The following is a 19,157-nucleotide window of genomic DNA, read 5'->3' as shown; positions in this document are numbered from 1 at the left end:
TATAAGATTAGTATTTCAATGCTGATAAAACTATACCTATGTATGTGTGTTTCTGGGTTTTTTATTTCTCGAACTGTGCCAAAAGGCAGTGGAGTGGTGGACACTGACAGGTGATGGACACTGTCAGGCAGTGGGGTGGTGGACACTCCCAGGTGATGGACACTGTCAGGAAGTGGGGTGGTGGACACTCCCAGGTCGTGGGGAGCTGGGCACTGTCAGGCGGTGGGGTGGTGGGCACTGTCAAGCGGTGGAGTGATGGGCACTGTCAGGTGGTGGACACTGTCAGCTGGTGGACACTGTCAGCTGGTGGACACTGTCAGCTGGTGGGGTTGTGGAAGCTGTCAGGCCTTGGAGTGGTGGACATTGTCAGTCAGTGGGGTGGTGGAACTGTCAGATGGTGGAATGGTACACAGTGTCAGGTGGTGGTTTTTTTTACACTGTCAGGCGGTGGGGTGGTGAGCACTGTCAAGCAATGAAGGTAGTGGAATGGTGGACACTGTCAGGCAGTGGAGTGATGGACACTGTCAGACACTGGAGTGGTGGACACTATCAGGTGGTGGAGTGGTGAAGTTGTGGTCATAGTCAGAGTCAAAGATACAGTCAATGAGTAATTGCAAAGATGCATCTACGACTGGTTCCTATAATGGAGCAGCGTTGGAGTGGCCTTAATGGATACAGGTATCTTGAAATGTAAAAGGCAACAACATATGAGTGTCTAGCTTCCTAAAGCAATCTCTCAATTTGTGTTTTTCTCTGCATAGCGGCAAAAGGAGTTATCACTCTGTGCTATTTAAATAATTGTTTAGAGATGTATGTCTGAGACAAGATCAGATGCTTTCAGGGAGGTGGTATGGCTGTAGGTGCTTTTAAGGTGGTATGGCCGTAGTGCTCTTTAAATGTGGGCTCAAACATTCACAGCTTTGGAATGACAAGAGAATTAAGTACACATGCATGAATGAGTGGCTTAGATGTGGTCACAGCGCTTATTTGCTTTTTAGGAATTTAAAAAAGCTTGTTGATTTGTAAATGTGTGTTGGCACGCGCATGTGTGTTTATTTGTGCGGGAGCGTGTGCGTACTTACAGGTGCACACAGGGAAGCAGTAGGTGAGACGGGCCTGACGTGTACATTTTTGCATAGAACAGCAAAAGCCCTGGGCCTGCTTCTAGTTAATACAAAAGGGTATATAGAATTTTCCTTTTCCGCAGGGTCTAAAGTTCTCAAACTTCAGTTTACAGAACCACTGACCTGTGCATAGTTCTCAAGCTTATTCTATTAGCTACATTTTATACTCTCATCTCTGTCCTGTCTGACTTTTATAAGTGTGTGCCACGCAAGAAAGGCTAGAAGTGAACACATTTTTAGGTCTGTCTAAGGAGAGTTTAATCTGTCTGCCTGAGCCTTTGTACCTAACATCAACATAGAAAGTGGAACTGATGCCACCCCTTTCAGCCATTGGCTGCTTTGGGTGACCTCCTATTAGCCAATGATTATTCCCATTCCCATTCACAATTTGGATAATCTCACCAAAGTATTTCTCTCTCACTCTCCGGCAACCACATCTTCAGTGCATCAAGTGCACAAGTCCTCGTACAGAGCACTTCCATAGCAATGCATACTCGATGCACAATCCTTACACTGCAATAGAAGCTTGTTGTTATCATTTATTATGCTGCTACGACAGAACGTAAGCATTGCCAGGGAACTTCTCTCCTATATCAGCCAGTAAAAGGAACAACCTCCTTTCTTCCTTTCTGGTGCCATCTTTGTGAGGGACATTTCCATCAATTACCTAAGTGTTAGAAGAAGGAGTAACTCTACTAGTGGTTGACATTCTTTGCAATGAAATTTGCTAACCATTTATTAAAAGTAATGAAGTAGCCCATTTCACTTGCAAAGAGCTGACACATAATCATACTGACAAGGAATATATAGTTCATTTACTTATTTTATAGTACATGTAATAACTCTATATGAAACTTCAAGATTAATGACTTCTATCGATCAGCAAAGCACTAACACCCATTATGAATGCCTCCATCGACTCAGCCACATTCCCAACACACCTGGAAACATGCCCCTGTCAGGCCCCTGCTCAAGAAACCATCCAATGACCCAGCCACGCTTTCCAACTACAGACCCATCTCCCATCTACCATACTCATCAAAGGTCTTAGAGAAACTAATCAATTGAAGCTTTGCCGACTATCTCAGCCACCACCAGCTCCTTGACGCGACGCTGTCCGGATTCAAGACCAACTATAGAAAGGAAACATACTCATTGCTGCCACATATGACATCTGCATGATCCTTGACGGATGAGACATGCCAGCTCTCATTCTCCTGGACCTCTCTGCAGCATTTGACACAACCTCACACCCCATACTCCTCCAGCAGTTGCACAAGAATGACATCCAACCACCCGCTCTCCCCTGGATCTGCTCTTTCTTAACGGATAAAATATAAGTTGCTAGGCTGTCAACTTACTCCTTGGAAGCCCAGAAACTCATCTGTGGAGGTCTTCAAGGTGCATCCCATCCTCTTTAGTGCATACATGATCCCTCTGACCAACATCATCCACACACACAACATCAACATCCTCTTCTCCGACAACACATGACTCATACTCTCCCTCGGCAACAAGACCCCAAACACAAGACACAAGTTCACCGCCTGCATGACTGAAGTCATTAAATGAATGAAAGCCAGCTGCCTCAAGTTCAACACCAACAAGACAGAAGTGATCTTCGACAAGAACACCCCACCCTGGGACTCAAACTGGTGGCTGGCCAAACTCGAAGCCTCACCCACTCCCAGAACCCACGCCATGGACCGCACTTTTATCACCAACAGCAAACTGAACATGACCGCACAAGTTAACACCGTCACTGCATCCTGGTTCCATGCCCTGAAGATGTGGAGGAAGAGCTTCAAATGGCTCCTGAGCAACACTAGAAAAACGTCCGCTCACGCTGTAGTCGCCAGCAAGTTGGACTAAGGGAACACTCTACGCTTGGATCACCAAGCAACTCATTAGAAGACTACAAACCATCCATAACTTGGCAGCCAGATTCATCCTCAACCTCCCACACAGAACTCACATCACACCACACTTCAGAGAGTTCCACTCATTTCAAACTCCTCACACACATATAAGGCACTACACAACTTAGGACTAACCCCACCTGAACAGTTGCATCTCATTCCACCAACCACCAGACACTTCCCCTCAGCAGGAATCCTACAAGCCAACTCCCGATGCATACACAGAACTGAATAAGGGGGAGGGGCAACATCGTACATTGCTGCTTTCTTTCTCCAACCTTTCCTTCGTGTCAGGTTGGTTCAGCTTGTGATCTGTCTGAGACCAGTGCTCAATGCCATCATTTTGAGCAAACAGCTTCCTTCTACATACTATGAACCGCAGCCACAGATGCTATGGGTATGGAGGCTTTGCAGCTAATTTCTCGCATCCAGGTACATCAATGGAGGGTGGGAGGTGCCACCACTGTCTCCACTTGTCCCTCTTCTTCCTGATGCAAGCAATGGAGCTGGTGGTGGCGCCGCCGGGCCTCCCAGAGCCTTTCACCAGTAGCCTGTGTACCCCGGGCAGTCTACCAAGAGGTCTTAGCAGGTTCTACCTTCCTCTTCAACAACAGCGGGCCGCTGAACGACTGGCAGTGCCCATTTTCATGCCATGTTCAATGGATGGAGGTCTGTCTAGGTCTGCCTGATGTGTGTCCTGGCACCTCCCTTCAGCTGCTCAGGAACCCCCTTGGGCTGGGGTCATTGAAGTAGGGTGCGGGTTGTAGTCGGTGAGTTGCTGAGTCTGTTGTTGGGGTGCAGTAATAGGGTGACTGAATGTTTTGTCCAGGATCCCAGATGTTAATTGATGGTGTGTGGGATGCAGAATGCACAAGTGCTAGCTCTCTGCATGTATGTGTGTGACATTTATGTGTTCCCTGGTAGCAGTGAGCCATACCTCTAACCTATACATGCCTTATGGGGCTACCAAGGATGTGAGTATTACTTTCTGGCTCTTCCACCTGACATACCGCGTGGTCTAGTCCATGGTGTCTGGTGGTACCTCATTACCCTGCGTTCAGAAAAATAAAAAAATACAGCACCTAGAAAGCTATTTGCCATGCTATAAGGAGCTATGTTAAGTAAAAACATAATGACCCCTTTACATTCAAAGGACAGGAATATTTATTTTCTTGATAAATTTTACCCATAAGTAACTTGCAGAATTCTGGGTAGTGGGGAATTCAGGATGGAGTGTCGTCAACGAGCTGTCTAATACCTGCCTTTGGCGGACCCCTCAGCATAAATGTGGGTGGGTACCCCTGTTATCAACCTCCGCCAGACCCAGAAACTACATTTTGAAAATATTCCCACTGCACTGCAGTATCACATACAAAGGTTAGAGAAACCTGAATAAAAGGCATTAACAAATCTCACTGCACACAAATGTGCCTCTAGGCACATTAAAATAGCCGCTTGCATGACCTCTCTCTAAACTATGGAACAGAAAGGGGAGTAAACACGTGTAAAGACTAGGTGGAAACTGGGGACAGAGAACAAAGGCATAAGGGCTTGAAATTATGGTGTGAAATCTAAGCAAAGCTGGATACTCTAGTGATTGAGTCACTGAGGAAAGTGTGTAAGTAACAGATGTTCTTGGTATCAGCTCCTGCTCTATCCTCCGTGCTGTAATGTCACACCTGAGCATGAAGGCGGTAGACTTACCATACTGGTCACTGCAGGACAGCACAGAAAGCACTGTGAAAATGTTAATATAGGAGTGCACACTTCACTTTGCAGTCTGTGAAGCTTACTGTTTGATTAACAACACTCTGCTTTAGAGGCAATGAGGCTTACTACATGAGTACATTCTTCACTTTGCAGACACTGAGATTTATCATACGAGTACATTCTTCACTTTCTGCACACTAAGATTTACTATATGAGTAAATTCTTCACTTTACGGACACTGAGATTTACTATATGAGTACATTCTTCACTTTCTACACACTAAGATTTACTATATGAGTAAATTCTTCACTTTACGGACACTGAGATTTACTGTATGAGTACATTCTTCACTTTGCGGACACTGAGATTTACTATGTGAGTACATTCTTCACTTTGTGGACACTGAGATTTACTACATGAGTACATTCTTCACTTTCCGGACACTCTTCTTTTTTTGGCCACTGGGGTTTACTGTATGAGTACACTTTTCAGTTTGCAGGCACTGCGGTTTACAATAGGAGTACACTCCTCACTTTGCAGACACTAGGGTTTACTATACGAGAATAGACTCTTCACTTTCCAGGTACTGAGTTTTACTATAAGAGCATACACTTAACTTTGGAAGCCGTGAGGTGTACTGTTTGATAAACAAAACACTGCTTTGCAGGCAGTGAGGCTTACTCTAGGATTAAATACTAGTTTGTAAGCCATATTGATTTACAATATGATATACACTTTCAGCATGTAGAATGTTATGAGGTTAACGAAATTGTACATACTGCCATATGCAGGTTATGAGGTTTACTGTATGAGTATAAACTTCACTTTGCGGGCTTGGAGATTTATTCTGTATTAAACATGCTGTGATTTGCAGGCTGTGAGGTTTACTATATGATTACATACTGCACTTTGTAGGGTAGAAGGTTCACTATCAGATATACCCATGACTATGGGGTTTACTGTATTATATACACTCAGCACTTTGCAGGCTATGGGGTTTACTGAATGATCCACACTCAGCACTTTGCAGGCTATGACCTTTAGTATATGATATACCCACAGCACTTTGCAGACTATGGGGTTTACTATATGATATACCCACAGCACTTTGAAGGCTATGGGGTTTACTGTATGATGTACACTTAGCACTGTGCAGGGTATGGGGTCTACTGTATGATATACACTCAGCACTTTGTAGGGTATGAGGTTTATTATATGATCTACACTCAGCACTTTGCAGACTATGGGGTTTACTATATGATATACACTCAGCACTTAGCAGGCTATGGGGTTTACTGTGTGATATACACTCAGCACTTTTCAGACTATGGGGTTTACTGTACGATATACACTCTGCACTTTGCAGACTATGGGGTTTACTGTACGATATACACTCTGCACTTTGCAGACTATGGGGTTTACTGTATGATATACACTAAGCACTTTGCAGACTATGGGGTTCTTAGAAATGTGGTCTTTGGTTGGCAGTCAGGTTACCCCCTGTCCAAGCAAGGTCCCTCACTCTAGTCAGGGTAAAAGAGAATCACCCTCAGCTAACCCCTGCTTACCCCCTTGGTAGCTTGGCACGAGCACTAGGCTTAACTTCAGAGCGCTAGGTGTAAAGTATTTTTACCAACACACACAGTAACTTAATGAAAACACTACAAAATGGCACAACACAGGTTTAGAAAAATAGAGAATATTTATCTAAACAAAACAAGACCAAAATGACAAAAATCCACAATACACAAGTCAAGTTATCAATTAAAAAGCAAAAAGAGTCCTCATGTAGTTTTAAACACACACTAACACTGTGAGCGTGAGAATGTACCTTGGGTGCATCAATAATAACCCTGCACGTGCGAGTGTACGTCAAAAAGGGCATGCGATGCGTCGATTTCACTCACTCACGAGACCTTGCGTTGTTTCCCCTTTCGTCGGGTTGGGGCGCGTTGTTTCTTGTCTCTGCAGGAGAGCGATGCATCGATCCGGTCAGTACTCTCGGGTCCAGACAGGCCTTGCGTTGTTTTTATACGCCCAGCGGTGTTTGCATCGGAAATCCAGCCGCACAATGATCCAAAAACCATGCAGCGTGGGTTGCGATCTCAGCAGCCTCTGTCAGCGATGATGCGCGTCGTTTCTCCAGCTCCGTGCGTCGATTCTTCGGTCGCGTTACAGGCGAGCATCGATTTTCAGCTGCAAAGCCGGCGGCACACAGATTTTTTAGCTGCAGATCAGAGTCGCGCCAATCTTTTTCCTGCACGGCGTTCTGTGCGTGGATTTCTTCCTTTTAGGTTGCCAGCTTCTCCTTTCAGGGTCCCAGGAACTAGATGGGCACCACAGGGCAGAGTAAGAGTCTCTCTAGAGACTCCAGGTGCTGGCAGAGAGAATTATTTGCTGTCCCTGAGACTTCAAACAACAGGAGGCAAGCTCTAAATCAAGCCCTTAGAGATCTTCACAAGATGGAAGGCACACAAAGTCCAGTCTTTGCCCTCTTACACTGGCAGAAGCAGCAACTGCAGGATAGCTCCACAAAGCACAGTCACAGGCAGGGCAGCTCTTCTTCCTCAGCTCTTCTCCAGGCAGAGGTTCCTCTTGGCTTCCAGAAGTGTTCTAAATCCTGTGGTTTTGGGTGCCCTTCTTATACCCAATTTCTCCTTTGAAGTAGGCCTACTTCAAAGCAAAGTCTCTTTGGAATGTGAAATCCTGCCTTGCCTAGGCCAGGCCCCAGACACTCACCAGGGGGTTGGAGACTGCATTGTGTGAGGGCAGGCACAGCCCTTTCAGGTGCGAGTGACCACTCCTCCCCTCCCTCCTAGCACAGATGGCTCATCGGAATATGCAGGCTACACCTCAGCTCCCTTTGTGTTGCTGTCTATTGTGAGGTGCCACCAGCCCAACTGTCAAACTGACCCAGACAGGGAATCCACAAACAGGCAGAGTCACAGAAATGGTTTAAGCAAGAAAATGCCAACTTTCCAAAAGTGGCATTTTCAAACACACAATTTTAATTTCAACTTTACGAAAGATGTATTTTTAAATTGTGAGCTCAGAGACCCCAAACTCCACATGTCCATCCGCTCTCAAAAGGGAATCTACACTTTAATCATATTTAAATGTAGCCCCCATATTAACCTATGAGAGGGACAGGCCTTGCAACAGTGAAAAACGAAGTTAGCAATATTTCACTGTCAGGACATATAAAACACATTACTACATGTCCTACCTTAACCATACACTGCACCCTGCCCTTGGGGCTACCTAGGACCTACCGTAGGGGTGCCTTACATGTAAGAAAAGGGAAGGTTTTGGCCTGGCAAGTGGGTGCACTTGCCAAGTCGAATGTACAGTTTAAAACTGCACACACACAGACACTGCAGTGGCAGGTCTGAGCCATGTTCACAGGGCTACTTATGTGGGTGGCACAACCAGTGCTGCAGGCCCACTAGTAGCATTTAATTTACAGGCCCTGGGCACCTCTAGTGCACTGTACTAGGGATTTACTAATAAACCAAATATGCCAATCATGGATAAGCCAATTACATACACATTTTGTAAAGGAGCACTTGCACTTTAGCACTGGTTAGCAGTGGTAAGGTGCCCAGAGTAACAAAAACAGCAAAATCAGAGTCCGGCACACATCAACAACCTGGGAAACAGAGGCACAAAGTTAATTTAAGGGATTCCACGCCAAGAATGAAAAGTCTAACAGGGGTTTACTTTATGATCTACACTCAGCACTTTGCATGCTGTGGGGTTTACTGTACGATTTAACTCAGCACTTTGCAGACTATAGTTTTACTCTATGATATACACTCGGCACTTTGCAGACTATGAGGTTTGCTATATGATCTACACTCAGCACTTTGCATGCTATGGGATCTACTGTATGATATACACTCAGTACTTTGCATGCTATGTGATCTACTGTATGATATACACTCAGTACTTTGCACAGTAAGGGGTTTACTATATGATCTACACTCAGCACTTTGCATGCTATGGGATCTACTGTATGATATACACTCAGCACTTTGCAGCCTTTGTGGTTTACTATATGATCTACACTCGGCACTTTGCATGCAATGGGATCTACTGTATGATATACACTCAGCACTTTGCATAGTATGGGTTTTACTATATGATCTACACTTAGCACTTTGCAGACTACGAGGTTTACTCTATGATATACACTCAACACTTTGCAGGCAGCACTTTTCTAGCTATGAGGTTTATTAGATGATCTGCACTAAGCATCTTTGCAGCCTATGGAGTTTATTCTATGATATACAATCAGCAAAGTTTCAGGCTATGAGGTTTATTGTATAATATACACCCAGGATTTTGCTGGCTATGAAGTTTACTATTAGATATACACTCAGCACTTTGCAGACTATGGTGTTTATTGTATAATATACAACCAGCACTTTGCTGGCTATGAGCTTTACTATGTGATATACACACTGAGGGGGAGATTTTGAAATATTTTGCGCTGGGTTAGCACTGTGTATCACGCATACAAAGTAGGAAAGGTTTTAAAGTGTGTCTAAGCATAGTATTTTTACGAAACTTATGCTAGACTCACACAGACACTTCTGCACTATGGCGCAAAGGTGTGTGCGTGGCGCACAGCAGTTGAAATCAGTGCCGGCGCTAGGGAGAGGGGAGGAGAGTGCCACATCTTTGTAGATATGGCGCTGTCCTGCTCTCTCCCTGTCATGCAACACAGCGCAGCCTTTTTGGCTGCTCAGCGGCGTTGCCTGGGGCGTTTGTAAATCTGGGCCTACATGTAACAGTTCTTGTAACTTACTCTTTGGTTTATGGTGAAGCATTTGATACACCACAAGAGGAGACCTGACTCTTGACTTTCTTGTCACTTTCCTTTCAGAAGAAGGTATCTTTCCTGGAAAGAACCATCTCCAAGATGGCGGACGCAGGGGACGAAGCCGAAGGGAGGGAGGCGGACTTCCGGAGAGAGATGAAGAAGCAGAAAGAGGCGCTGCAGCACATGAACGCCATGGCCAATGGGCACATTATCAGGCTCAAACAGCAGTGCGACCAGGAGCGGGTAGGCATGACCTCTGTTGGAGTAACTGAGTAACACCAGACGTTCAGTGGAGATATTTGGGCAGAGGATGTGGTGCAATGACCAGAGCTGCTGACTTTGAAGCTGGGGAACCACGTTCGGCTCAACATCCTGTGATTATGTGCAAATCACTTAGGGCCTGACTTAGAATTCGGCGGACGGGTTACTGTGTCACAACGGCGACGGGCATCCCGTCAGCCAAAATATACATCCCATAGCAAATAATTTGATTTATATTTTGGCAGGCGGGATATCCGTTGTGACGGGGTAACCCATCTATCAAAATCACCGCGCCTACCAAAAATGGATGTGTCCTTGTGTAATATAACCGGTGCTCATGTAAAGCGCTCCAATACCTTTGGGTCGAGTTTGCGTTACATAAATCTGCAAAAAAAAAAAAAAGATTGATTCCAGGCCCAGCACTTGTTGCAGATGTGCTGTGCCTCGAGAACCATCACTACTAAGATTAGCAAACAGTCTAGGCTGATAGCCAGCACTTTAAACAGATGACTAGAAGCCTGTTGATGAATACGTGCCTGTGAGTATGTACTGAGTGACTGGTATCAAGAGGGCGGAAATAGTCAGGGCAACTGGAATTATTTGATTGCGCAGACTCTGCCTTTTTCCGCATAATTGTATATTTGCCGTATTTTCCACATACTCCATTATCTGCTGCATGATCTGCAGATTTTAACAAAAAACATTGTTTTTTAGCTCCAGCTGTTCAAAAGTTACGCAGTGACATGCTGAGGAGCAGTGGAAGGCCCTTTGCAAAGCTTGACAGATCACCTTTCTGTTGCTTATTTCCATATTTTGGTGTTAAACTGGTACTAATGAGGTGCGACCAATGCTCAGGCAGTGTTAACAAGTAATACTGTCACCAAACGCGCCGCATATTTTTGCCTTTTCTTGACGCATAATTAACTCAACCCTGCTGCATAATTTGGCCCTACCCTGCCGCATAATTCCAGTGGCCATGGTAATAGTGCTTCAAAAATACGCCCTCACGTCTTCCCCATTTAGAGGGTAGCAAAAGGGAGTTATTTGGATGTTGAAACCACTGGCTTCTGTGGCATTAGAACAAGCATTGCCTATCAAAACAACATGAAATGTTAATGTACCACACATTTTAGAGTGACCCTTCAAACCCATTTTTGCAATCGTCCCTTTTGTCCAGGACACTCATTGGAATCACTCATTGAAATCAGGTCAGTCCAGAGTAGAGTTCTTTTTTAACTATCACCCAGAGTCAGGGCGAAAGCTCCCTGCATATCAGCAATGTGGGTCCTAAAAAGATACCAATTTTTTTTTTTACTGATAAATAGAGGCAGAAAAATATGTACTTACCTGTCTGTATTTATTTTTAAATATGGATAAAATTGGAAATTATAAACAAACAGCAGTAGATGTGCACAATGTTTATATCAAAATGTGCATGTTTTCATATGAGTGCATTTATCAGTTACATAAAAGTGAAAATATACTAGTTTCGGCTTCAGTGTTTCACAAATCTCAGAAGCAATATGGATAAACAAAGGTAAAGTTAGCAAACAGTAAATATGGACAATTGCAAAAGGAAATCTCAAAATAAATGCCATGAAACTAGGATCCCTACTGATATAACTGGACCCTCTCTTTGTGAGGTCTATCTCCAGGATGCAGGGACAAGACAATATTTTTTCATTTGGTGGCCAATGTGGCTGCCATGCCATTTCAGGGCAAAATCACCCCCACAACACTGGATAACATTTGTGGTCCTGTGCCTCCACCGCACAGGTTAGTTTGGCAGCTGATGACCCTACGTGTAGTTGTGAGTGCAGTCATTTAGTGAGTGTACCCTGTTGTTGGTTCTCTGCTGTGTGAATGTCAATTGGGGATCACCCAAGGTAGTGACTACTCGTCTTGGCTTGCCTTATATGGCCCCTCACACTTCCCTTGAAAACTCTCACCCAGAAATTATAACAGCACCCAGGGAAGGAAAGCAAACAATATAGCATTAAAGCCCGCTGCCAAGGGCTATACCGGTTGTTAAAGGCCCTGGGCCTGAGTTATAGGCCAGTGCCCAAGACATCTCCTGGTCATTCTCTGTCATATGGCTTCAGACATAGCATTGCGTATGAGCTGTTTGTGGTGGATGGATTTACTTGGGTTCCAGAGTAAGAGGAGTAGCAGTTTACAAATGAATTGGTCACAGCTCAAATTACTCTCACTTTCTGGGTATGGTACCAGAATATCATAACCAGTTTCAAGTTCAAGTTTAAGTTTATTGACTCGGTTAATTAAAACCATTGCAATTCCAAAATGCATAATAATAATAAAGATACTTTGCCTACTCATTATGAGTACTGTATCATAACCAGATTCCTCACCATTTGAATATTCCAGGTGCTAGTCTTGATCCAGAAACTCTTCAGTAGCTCTCCCGCATATGTAGGAGGTGCTGGCTTCACCTTGGCATGGCACACAATGCACTGTGATGTCATTGGAGCCAAAATGCCCCCCCTCCCGTCTATGATGGTGCCAGTTCCTCTACAATCTCCTCAGGAATTTTGATGTAGTCAATGATTTCCACATGAAATGTATTCCTGGGTGTAGTTTTTCTCTTCAACATGTCACCTCCAAATGGTCCGGATTCAAGCCTTATAAAGACTGTTCAGGTCAGATGTCCATCACAGATCCCCACAACATCTTCCTATGGTGGGTGGGATCCAACCACGATGTTGGGGCCTGTTTGTCGTGCCAAAAGATGCCCCTCAAAGTGCTTAAATTACAGGAGGCCAAAATGTTTATGGCCAGGGTGTGAGAAAAGCACTGGGGTGCCATAAAACACAACTGAGGTTGAAGTCTCAAGAGTAACCACCTTCTTTAAAAGACCTCAAAGAAGAAACACAAGAAGAAGAGGAACCATGCGTCAAGAAGCAAGGTGCCAAGAGCGTTGACTACACATCACCCAGCGTTGGATCTACAACCACCAGTCAAGCCCACAGAGGGTCCGACACATGCCGCTCCATACGGCCCGGGGTAAGTCCTGGAAATGCTGAACCCAAGGCCAGAGGTCAGTCAGCTCTACCAATAGGTTCCAACTCCTGGGACGGATGCATTAATGTTTCTTAATGCAATGTTCAAACTCTGCACCCGATTCATGGCCCCACTTGAAGCGCAAGCCAGCACCCTGGATCCACTGGCCTTCTCATTTGGAGGATTACTGTAGCCCTGCCAAGCATCACCCTTCACGCCATTTCACACTACCAACAGTTTCATGGTCGAATCCATCTCTGACTCCAGCACAGCCCCTGCCATCAGGATCGATGCAGAGACTGGTACCGCCACCATTGAACATTATCCCCTTCTATGCCGGACTCCAACATCTCCCGGCACCAGAATCAATGCCTCTGGTGCTGTAGCCAACATCAGCGGCACTGCTTCCGGCTCCATCCGTGCCACAGGCGACGATGATGCCTTCTGCAATACAGCCACTGTCTCTGCCTCCGCAGCTGCTGCAACTATTTTGACCAGGGTCTCCACCTCTGATGAACCTATCACTTCACCCCTCCAAAAGAGAAGCACAGAGACTGACGGAGGAACGGTGGTACAATGACTCTAGTGCAGAGGATGATGGAGAACGTCAGTCTCCTTTAGACCCAGATTTTGCGGGCCTCAGAGATGCAAATGTTTTGGATACCTCCGCAGAGTGGGGTCTTCTCTCAGACTTCCGCCATCCAAAGTGACTTCATACCATTCAGTCATTAGGAAAGAAGCAGACATGTTGGACCTACATCTTCCGTCTATAGAAGTTAAGCCCAGTATCCTTTCTGATGATCTTTATTCAGCCGCCCAGGCATCTGAAACATTACTGTTTTGTAATGGGGCCCTAACAGAGCATATATTAGCCATATGGGAGAAGCCAACAACTTCTACCATGTTTTTAAGAGCTATTGCACGCAGATATAAGCCAGATCCCGATGACCCCACCTTCCTCTCCTCACATCCATCTCTGGAGACACTGGTAGTGCAGGCATCTTCTTCCTCAAAGCAGACACAGGAGCCTTTCCTACTACCCCGTTGGACAGGTAGTCCAAGAAAATGTAACAATATGTAAAACAGATGTTCTCTGTTGGAAGCATGGTCCTCAAATCCATCAGTGCCACCTGTCTCCTTGGCAGATATGCTCATGCTGTGCTGGATTTGGCTCAGGCAGTCATCTCCAACTTGTCAGATGATCTTCAGTCCCACTTTGCTGAGCTGATAGGGGATGTTCAAGCTGCAGAATGTAAGGGTCATGATTATGTCTGTCTCCCTACATCATTATGCCTGGCTGTGGAGTTCTGGATTTTCACAGGACATCTAAACTACTCTGATGAATCTCCCATTTAATGTCTCTCCCCTTTTTGGTGCAAAACCCATTTTAGAATTAGAGAGATTCAAGGATAGCAAGGCCATGGCCCTTTAGCTTCTCTCCAAACACAAACCCTCAGTTTCAGACGTTTTGAGGCTTTAGCCGGGGATTCTTCTTTCAGGGCTGTCCGCAGCACGCCCACCACCAACAACAACAAAAGCAGGAGAATCCCCTCTAAAAGAAACATACAGGACAAAGCAAAAGATAAACACATATCCCATCTTCTTCTCTCCTGCTCTTCCTCCCCTGATTCCGCCTTGCTCAAGCACACCCTACATGTTGGTAGAGGGGTGTCCTCCTTTCCACAAGCTTTGCGGGTTATCACATCAGACCTTTGGATCTTGCGACATAGGAAAAGGGCCATGCCCTACCCTTGCAGCAAACATCCCCTCCCATCCCGATGTGTCCAGATTCACAACAGATCATCGGTACAACCTCCAACAAGAGTGTCAGTCATTGCTTCTCAAAGGTACAGTAGAGTTGGTTCCCGAGCAGAAAAGGGGTCAGGGCTTTTACTCCCAGTAGTTCTCGACCCCCAAAAAGTATGGTGGTCTCTGCCCGATGCTAGATCTCAGGTTTCTCAACTGGTTCTTCAAAAAGGAAAATGCTGTCCCTAGCTCAGGTTCTTCTTGCGTTGGAACCAGAAGACTGAACGGAGTTCGGTAGCCTGGAGGGTGCCTATTTCCACATCCCTATCCTGCGGCCACACAGGAAGTTTATTTGCTTCACTGTGGGGTCTAAACACAACCAGTCCCGGTGCTTCCATTTGGATTAACTCACACTTCTCCGGTCTTTGTGAAAGTGATGGCAGTGACTGGCGGGAATCCCAGTGTTCTTCAGTTGGACGACTGGCTCATCAAAGCCAGCACCCCGGAGATGGTGTCCCACCAATTGCAGGCGACAACCACACTGTTGTTCAATTTGGACTTCTCTATCAACAAGCCTAAATCTCAACTGGCGCCCTCTCACACCATCGTGTTCATAGGGACAGTACGGGACACCACATAAAATCAAGCCTTCTGTCTTCCTCAAAGGGTTGGAGATCTTCAACCTATGATTTCGATGTTTCAGAGTGGAACGATCATTCCACTCCTGCAGGTCTTATGGCTGCTCAGTCAGCTAGCTTCATGCAGTCTACTGGTCACCCTTGCACATTGGTACACAGGCCCCCCAAGTGGCACCTCCGCAGACTGTGATTCCAATACCATGAAGAGCTTCAAAACCGTATAAAAATATCCAGAGACACTGCAGTGAATCTACATTTGAGTGTGGGTAGCAACCTTACACAAGGACAGTCTATGCCGTCGGCAACAAAAGTGATCGCGGATACCTCCTCCCTAAGGTGGGGAGTCCATTGGGAGGAACTGGTGATCAAAAGCCACTTGTCTCCAGAAGAGCAGATATTGCATTTCAGTCTATTGCAATGACGGGTGATACATCTGGCATCAAGGGCCTTCTCCCCTTCCATTCACAGTCAATCGGTCCTGATGTTGACTGACAATGTGATGGCAATGTGATACGTCAACAAGCAAGGGAGGTAGGGTCTCATCTCCTGTGCCGAGAAGCTCTGCAACTCTGGCCCTTGACTCAGGACCATATTATCTGCTTACTAGCAAACCACCTGGCCAGAGTGCTCAATGTGCGCATGGACAGCCTCAGCCAGAGTCATCTTGCTGACCACAAGTGGCGACTTCATACAGAGGTAGTCCACAACATTTTGCAGCTGTGGGGGACTCCTCAGATAGACCTCTTTGCCACTCACGAGAATGCTCACTAACCAAAATTCTATGCCCTCAGTATCCGATGCAGGGAGCATTGGGGGACGCCGCGTGTTGCTTGAATTGGAGCTTTTCTCTTCATTATGCGTGTCCTCCCGTACACTTGATTCCTCGCATTCTGAGGAAGATTCATATCGACCGGGCACAAGTAATCCTAATTACCCTCGACTGGCAATAAACGGTGCAGTATGCAGATCTACCTTTGCCCTCCTCTTGCAGGTTCTACATTCCAGTCTCCAGAACCTACGCCCATATGCCTGGAAATCGAACAGGGCAACCTGCGCTCTTTGTTTCCTGGGTTTGAAGTGGTGGAAGTTACATGATGCTCATGGAGACAATCCATCAAAACAGTGTACTCAGGCCGATCCAGTAGATTTGTCACACTGAGTTCTGAAAATTCCTTAGATCCTCTTCAGGCCCATTTATCTGGAATTTAATAATTTACCCTCTTGCTGGCTGGAAAGGGTTGCTCAGTGGGCACCGTTAAAGTTTATTTATCAGCTTTATTGGAATGATCAGCCATCCCTCTATAAGTCACCCACTGTTATCAGAATCTTAAAGGGGCACTCTAGCAAGTTTCCTCCAGCTCCATGTATTATGCCCCAATGGATCTGCGACAAGGTAGTGTTGAAAACTAGGGCTGCCTTCCTGCCAGAGGTGGCTACCCTCTTCCTCCTCGCCCAATCCATTACTCTTCCAGCGTTCTACCCTCCTCCACATCCGATGAAGGAGGAAGAGTGCTATGGTATGAGATTAATATAGCTCACGGATAATCCATACAGTGTCCCGGCTCTAATGTCAGGCTGCCCACAAATTGGCGATCATCAGATTAAGCTTGTTGAAAGTTGTAAATTTTTTTTTGAAGACGAATTGCTCGGTTGTGGTGCGAAGCTCCAGAAAAAGATTGTTCCAGGCGACAGGCCCTGGGGAAGAAAAGGATCTGCCCCTGGCTGGGCAGGTCTTTTGAATTCTACCTAATCGACCGTAGGATGACCATAGATTTCTGGGAGGGGACATAGTCACAAATCCTCTTCCTCAAATAACCAGCTCCAGTGTCATGCAGTGCTTTGTGAATAAGGCCCAGGGTTTTTAAAAGGATCCTGTTTTTAATAGAAAGCAAATGAAGCACTTTCAAATGTGAGGCCATATGGGTTGACGGGGAAAGGATAAGAAAAATTTGAAATTTGAGCCGCTGCATTCTGCACCACTCGAAGTTTGTTTAGAGGATATGTTGGAAGACCCAAGTATAATGTATTTCCATATTCAAGTCTGAAATCTATCACGGCTTAAATCCCCATTTTCTTAGCTTCAACAGACAGAAAAGATAAAAATGACTTCACCATCGTGGCCCCAAGAGGGTGGTCAGCTTCTATGTGGACAGGATCTGGGAATTCAGGCTGGACAGCCCGTGCTTTTGGGGATATGTTGGCAAGATAAAGGGCAAGGCCGTGGATAAGAGGACATTGTAAAGATGGATAACGATATGCATCAAGATCGACTATGCCATGGCACATAAAGGGCAACCCAAAGGCTTTAATGCTCAGGCCGCCAGAGCCAACTCTCCCTCTCCGAGTGCTTGTGAGAGGCATCACAGTTGCAGACATTTGTAAAGCAGCAACTAGGGCATCCGCCTAAACATTTGCGAAGCATTATTGTGTGGAATCTGAAGTGAGACGGAAAGGTCACTCACTCGCTCAGTGCTTTAAGAGTTCTTTGTATAACGACCATGGATCAACCTCCTGGTGGGGGAGACTGCTTAGGAAATCTATTCAATAGATAAGGAATCTGGAGGTAGACTTAGGGGTCGACTATGACTTTGGCGGACGGAGAAGGCTGTCTGCCGAAGTCCTGACGGTCAGGTTGTTGCCAGTGCAGCCACCTTCCCGCGGGCCCCATTAAGAGTTCCCCACTGGGTCAACGGTCGTGGCCCAGTGGGGAACTGCATACAACATTGACACCAGCTCATAATAGGGCCGGCGTCAATACTGTAGTGCGTAAGGTGCAAAGCAGACAGTGAACATCGCGACGTGGCTGACTAGGCGGAGCCCTTCCCATCTACTAGGCACCTGGTGCATCCTATCCCCACCAGCGGTTACATGGCGGTGCTACCGCCATGTAACCGCTGGTGGAAAAGGGGGTCGAAATTCCCAGGGCGGCGCTGTATGCATCGCAGCCCTTGCAGATTAGGACCGCCAGCATCGCCAGCACCGCCAGTCCCTCCTATGGAGGAAGACTGGCGGTGCTGGCAGTCCGACGCCACGGTTGTAATGTGGCAATTGGACCGCCACCGCGACCCTGGCGGTCTTAAGACTGCCAGGGTCGTAATGAGGCCCTTACTATCCCCTAGAAAAAACCAATGGTGAGTAACATTTTCATTGAAGTTTATATTAGTAAATCTACACCCAGTAGGACGATATATTTTGGAAGTGATGTTTGGGACACAATGTAGCACACTGTATTTTTAGTAACAATAATCTGACACAACTGCTTTCTGATCTGGCGAGAAGATGGAAGTGGGCTATGGAGATATTTTAGATACAACAAACTGACTTAAATAACTCAGTGGCCCACAGCTCAGGTGATTAGATTTTCAAAATCCCAGCAAAATCATATTTTGTTGATTTTTTTAACTAGCCCTTCCCTAGAAACAGAGTCCCGTTTAGGCCTTTTGTTAAAGTCTGGTGCCCTTTTGCAGTTTAGAGGTACGATGACTTCCTGCAATCAGTTGCACAAAACCTGGAACAGGAGGATAGCACAACCTATAAATGAGTTAGAATATCAGAATTGAATCTGGCTGAGTTTTATTCACCATGCTTTTCAGCTAGCACCTTGCAACACAGAAGCCTTCACTGCTGCACACCAACTTTTTTTTAATAAGATGTCTTCTTCCTCAGTGTTTAATCGCAGTTAGATCAAATCCCTGCCTGATGTTTCGATGACTGAGTTTTCAGCACAATATTTTAAGAATACAATTTGCTCTCCCTTAAACCACGATTCGAATAGCATTTGTTCTTTCCCATTCAATTATGATAACAGTATTTTTCTTTCCTATGTGTTTCTTCTGATGTAATTCATCATTCCTCAGATCATTCTCCCAATAGGACTTGTTGTTTCTGAGACAAGACCCTATAACAGTGTTTGCCC

At 45.7% G+C, this 19,157-nt stretch overlaps 1 protein-coding gene across 3 annotated transcripts in view; it reads left to right on the top strand.

Annotated features, from left to right (window-relative positions):
• LOC138293626 (Golgi membrane protein 1-like) overlaps window positions 1–19,157 on the top strand; it is a 132,541-nt gene that overhangs the window by 60,497 nt on the left and 52,887 nt on the right. For all 3 annotated transcript variants that reach the window (XM_069232912.1, XM_069232911.1, XM_069232910.1), the window contains exon 3: window positions 9,642–9,821. In XM_069232912.1, coding sequence (XP_069089013.1) covers window positions 9,642–9,821 — 180 coding nt within the window. The remainder of the gene's footprint in view (window positions 1–9,641; window positions 9,822–19,157) is intronic.

The sequence above is a fragment of the Pleurodeles waltl genome, chromosome 4_2, assembly GCF_031143425.1.
Source record: "Pleurodeles waltl isolate 20211129_DDA chromosome 4_2, aPleWal1.hap1.20221129, whole genome shotgun sequence".
Taxonomy (NCBI): Eukaryota; Metazoa; Chordata; class Amphibia; order Caudata; family Salamandridae; genus Pleurodeles; species Pleurodeles waltl.
Note: the sequence above shows the minus strand (reverse complement) of the source record. Positions and strands in the feature narration are given on the sequence as shown.